The sequence below is a fragment of the Arachis hypogaea genome, chromosome 18 (assembly GCF_003086295.3).
Source record: "Arachis hypogaea cultivar Tifrunner chromosome 18, arahy.Tifrunner.gnm2.J5K5, whole genome shotgun sequence".
NCBI lineage: Eukaryota > Viridiplantae > Streptophyta > Magnoliopsida > Fabales > Fabaceae > Arachis > Arachis hypogaea.
Window position 1 is genome coordinate 100,475,420 of NC_092053.1, and position 5,636 is coordinate 100,481,055.

Genomic DNA, 5,636 nt, shown 5'->3' on the forward strand with positions numbered 1-5,636 from the left:
TGAGCAAGCTAAGGGATCCCACCACTTTAATAAAATTCTTAAACAAACTAGACAAATTGGAGAAGAAAATACCCTCATGATTATTACGTTTACTGTTCTCTTCCTACCACACAGAAAAATAAATAATTTTCTTCTCATGTATATATTAGAACACCTAATAGTTTTTCTTCCTACCCAATTTGATTTCTAATCCTTTTTTTTTTTTGTTTGATATTAATTGATGTACTTTTTTTTTATTGGTTTAAATTTTTGAGTAAAATAGTTTAATTTCATAATGAATACTGGAGCTTTTATGATAAAGAAATTTAGAATTTGATCCTTATTATTATTTAAAAAAAGCAAATAAATTAAAAAAATAGAAGATTTGTAGAATTATTTATGCAAATTTAAAAAGATTTTTATTTGAAAGAATATGTTAAAAATATAACTATTTATGAAGACACTTAAAAATAATTACATGTCTTTTTCTGTCAGTTTAAATTCCAAAAATAATTTATTTTAGTTAAAAGTTGAATTATCTTAAAAGAAAAAAGATAAAAAGGTTTCTATTACTTATAAAAATTGAAAGTCTTAGCACACACTTTATGTGTTGCAATTTGGGCAAATGATAGAGAGAATCCATTGCATATAGTACTTGTCATGCACTCTATAGTAACCATCATTATTTCTCTCACAGTCTATCTCACTCATGATCCAACAGCGTGGGACCCATTTTGTATTATGTCACTTAACAAAGGTTACCATTTATAAATGGAGTGCCTCCAAATTCAAAAGCTGGTATCAATTCACTCTTGAGAGCATTATTAGTGCTGGTTTTGGAAGAGAGAGAGAAAGAGAAATGGGGCATCGTTGCTGCACCAAACAGAAGATCAAAAGAGGGTTGTGGTCTCCTGAAGAAGATGAGAAGCTTCTCAGATATATCACAACTCATGGCCACAAAAGTTGGAGTTCTGTCCCTAAATTTGCAGGCATTTCATTCTCTGATCTCTTCCCTATATATATATAAGCATAAACAATTAAATTCTGGGTAAATGTTGGAAAAAAATTTTAGTAGAGTCAAGTTGAGTAAAGGATAACATTTTCGCTAATAAATTTTTTTAGTGAGCTTCTCTATCATAGGAGTAATTTTTATTTTTTAAGAAAAGATGCAATAGGAATTTGGGTTTTGGAAGAAAAAGCAGTAGAATAAAAAGTTTTTAATATAATAGTTATATATACTAAGTTGATATATTTATACACTTGTTATCATTAGATAATAAATGAAATTTACATGAGCTTAAATTTTATGTGTCCTTTAGTAATAAAAATATTTGTATTAAGAAAAAATTTTAAGGATTAACAATTTTAGTTTATATTGGTTAATATTTTTAGTTATCGGGTTAACATTTTTAGTTCAGCAGTGTAACATTATATTTTTAATTAATACTTTTAAATATTATTAGCTAATCGTTGACTAAAAATAATAAATTATATTATATCTATAATATTTTTCTTGTGTTAATTTAGTGTATAGTATGAGACAAAAAAGATATAGAACTCTAGTAGAAATCAAATTAGAGATAATATGGGGGCTGTGTGTGTGATTTTTCTATTTTTTGGGGCAGGATTGCAAAGATGCGGAAAGAGTTGCAGATTGAGATGGATAAATTACCTGAGGCCAGATCTGAAGAGGGGCTCCTTCACTTTAGAGGAAGAGCAGATCATAATTGACATTCATAGAATTCTCGGAAACAGGTAATAAAGGCTAAACTTAGAAAGTTAGAAGCACACAAACAAAATGCCACAATAGTAAAAGGGACTACCCCGACAAAATTACGGCCGCAATATCTAAATTTATATAGATCAGAAAAGAGAAATATTTCTAACTTTTTTTAGAACATATTTAATGAGATTATTGTCAATTATTTTTTAATATCATTTTCTCACAAGTAATTTTTAATTTTTTATACACGTTGAATAATTGGTGTTGATTAAAATATGCATTAAATCTAAGCACTAAAAAAATTAAATAAAAGTACGTGAAAATTTATTCAACTATTGCTGCTTAGGTTAAGTATGTAAATATTTGCAAATCAACTCAGGTATGCAATTAAATAAATCTTTATCCTAATTTTTAAAGATAATGCAAACGATTGTTGTATGTGATTCTAAATTTTTTAATCTATGCTGATTGGACCGTTTTGACACATATTTTATTTTTTAAATATAAAAATGAACTTTTAGTTAATTAATATTAACTAATTTTTTTCTCTTATTGCAAAATTACTTTTTAATTATTATATTTTGAAAGATTCTAGAATTTATATCTAAAATTTTCATTTAAAATTTAGAGTTTAAAATTAAAAAAATAGTTAATATTGACAGAAAAATAATTAATTCTCGAGTTAAATCTTTTATACATATCGTTTGAATTTTTTTTATGAATTTAATTTTAATATATTATTAATATAAAATAATTTTATACGTATATTTAATTACATAATATTTAATAACTATTTTTATTTTACCTTCATGAATGATTATTAAAAATAACTAATAAAATCAGACTACTGCGTACCTAACTCTTCTTTTGGATAACTTACAAGATTTTGGGATATCCAATTTAGTGTTTAACCCTTTAATTTGTTCTATAATTAATCAAGAAATAATGATGAATGTATTTGTGAAAGAAAAGTTTATGTGTTGTTTCAGATGGGCTCAAATAGCGAAGCACCTACCTGGTAGAACAGACAATGAGGTCAAGAATTTCTGGAACTCTTGCATTAAAAAGAAGCTCATATCTCAAGGCCTAGATCCACAAACACACACTCTTCTCTCTTCTCACAGGAGAACAACCTCATCATCATCAAACTTCTCTAACAATAATAATGATTCCTTTCTCATTATTACTTCAAATATGCCAAACAGTGCTAATAATAATGCTCCCATTATTGAAACTAGCCAAGGCCTTTCTTCTTCTTCTTCTTCACTACCTACCAATAATCAGGCTCAACCAAGTGTTGTTCAAGCACCGTCTAGCATTGTTACCTCATCGGATTTTTATTATGAACCATCAATAATAATAGAGAATAATAATAGTACTAATAGTAATGTCTCCAATAGTATCCCATCTAAGAATAGCTTATTATGGAGTTCAAGGACTGATCATGATGCTGAAGATTTCAGAGTTCAGACATTGGAAGAAGGGCAAGGAATGCAACATTCACTACATGCTGCTGATGATGATGATAACGAGATCAGAGAAGCTAATAATATCATTGAGATGAATACTAATGCTTCTTTGGAGGGCTCCAATAATGATAATAATAATAATAATTTTGACTTTGGGTTGCTGGAAAGTGTACTTAACTCTGAATTCATGTCTCATGATATCAACTATATGGATGAACTTGCATGGAACTTTTAGACCATGCTTCATTTATCGTTCCGACATAATAGAAGTAATATATGCATGTAGATTAGATTTCTTTCATAAATTACATAATAGTTTACCGATTACAAATTCTTAAGGTATTTTCGATCTTGAAGACAAATCTAAGTATCTGTTCCAGTATAAACCATCTCATTTTGCTAGCTAACAAACTCTTATCACTATTAGATACTTCATGCTACATACTTTACTTTTATTAATATTTAAAAATTGTTATTAAAATATTAAAATATTATCTATATATATTAATAATATTTTAACAAATATTAAATATATTCTATGTTATTAAAGAGTTTTACTAACATTCTTCTAAAAATTTAATAAAATCTAGTAAAAATATTACAATTGACCTTTTTTAATTAATACTTCACTACAGAAAAAAAAAAAATTATGGTCATGGTGAAAGTTAGTAAAAAGGATGACCATAGGTTTGTGGTCACGATTTAATATCCTTATCACTAACCACAACATGATAATTACAAAAAGCAAACTCGATGTGTCAATCTCTACAAATTGAAAAAAGCCAATTAAGTTTAATTAATCTTAATCCACAAGTCCTAACTAACTTACTAATTTAATTAGTAAAAAATTAGCATTAGTAAAAATAAGACTAATTAATATCTCTAAATTATCAATTAACTTGGACATCAATAATTTAAATTTTAAGGTCACCCAATTTTTTAACCCAAGCCAAGAATATAAAATCTACTCTATAAATAGTCTAAGTATTTTATCAAACACTTGGTGTGCATAAACATAAAATTTCATAAATTATAATAAATAATAAAACTACAACTATCCAATGTAAAAAAGAAATAATAATAACTCAAATAAACATAAATAAAATATAAAATATCAAAATCATTCATGAAAATATAAATCAAACAAAAATTTATAAACTAAAATTATATAAACAAAAAATGCTCCAATTTATACTGCATAGTTTAAACTCAATAATTTGACATAAAACACATTAACATTTAAATTTCACTATTTTCGTATTTTTTCAGGATATATTAAAAAATATATAAACAATATTGTATAACATTCAATATTCAACAATGGTAACATCTGAAAGAGCTTTATATAATAACCACTACAAGAAAAAAGGCCTATGGTCACGCTTTTTTCTTGTCACGCTTTAAAAGCGTGGCCAAAAGTGGTCAATGGCCACGTTTTTATGAGGGTGGCGATTGATTAGATATTTGGCCACGTTTTTTCTTGTTACGCTTAAAAAGCGTGGCAAAAAGGATCTATGGCCACGCTTGTATGAGGGTGACAATTGATTAAAAATTTGGCCACACTTTTTTTTTGCCATGCTTCAAAAGCGTGGCCATAGAGAGAAACAGGGACACTTTTAAAACGTGGCAAAAAGTTTATGATCTTGGCACCCCTAAAAAAGCGTGGCGAAAAGGTTCCCAACAAGCTATAAGACTCATCAGACTCTTCTACTCTTCTCCCCTGATACTTACACTAATGCTTTGAAACCCTAACACTCAGACTCTGTTGCTCATCCCCAACTCAGATAGGGCTCATCATCGGCGCTTGCACTCTCTCCTCTGCCGGCACTCCCTCCGTCGTCTCCCCTAATCTGTTTCTACTAGAGCTCGCATTCCCTGCGCACACTACTCATGGTGTCGGTCAACCAATGGAGGTCGCCTTTCCTTCCTCCGCGCCGCCATTCTTTACCCTCCTCCCTAACACCAAGAGGTTCGCTTGCTTTGCATAGTCAATGCACGTTTTGACTGTGCCGTCACCGCCGCTAGAAGAGCACTCAACCGCAACAAAGGCAACGAATGGCCTTCTGCTTCCAGCGCTCACCGAGCCCGCTATCTCTGCGCCATCGCTGCCAAGATCGTCGAGAGAAAGGATCACCTCGCTAAGCTTGAATCCCTTGATTGCGGAAAACCATTCGATGAAGCTGCCTGGGACATGGTACTTCAATTCTGCTTCAATTTCAGATCATTCTCTCTGATTGTTACTGTAATTCTCTGATTCACGCTTGATTTTATGTTAGGATGATGTTGCTGGTTGCTTCGAGTTTTACCCTGACCTTGCCGAGAAACTCGACGCTAAGCAGAAGGCACCCGTTTCTCTTCCCATGGAAACTTTCAAGAGTTATGTCCTCAAAGAACCCATTGGTATTGTTGGATTAATTACCCCATGGAATTTTCTTTTTCTTCTCTTTAAAATTTGCCTTATTAAC

The 5,636-nt window shown here is 30.0% G+C and overlaps 1 protein-coding gene across 2 annotated transcripts; it reads left to right on the forward strand.

The window, feature by feature from the left end:
- Positions 1-643: 643 nt before the first annotated feature.
- Positions 644-3,421, forward strand: LOC112773179 (uncharacterized). Of its 2 annotated transcripts, none has more exons than XM_072225510.1 (3): positions 644-941; positions 1,605-1,734; positions 2,692-3,421. In XM_072225510.1, the coding sequence occupies exons 1-3, from the start codon at positions 689-691 to the stop codon at positions 3,404-3,406; spliced, it is 1,098 nt and encodes a 365-aa protein (XP_072081611.1). In that variant the 5' UTR covers positions 644-688; the 3' UTR covers positions 3,407-3,421. The 2 variants fall into 2 exon arrangements, with proteins under 2 accessions (XP_072081611.1, XP_025674023.2); XM_025818238.3 differs by having other exon boundaries at positions 651-968.
- Positions 3,422-5,636: the final 2,215 nt, after the last annotated feature.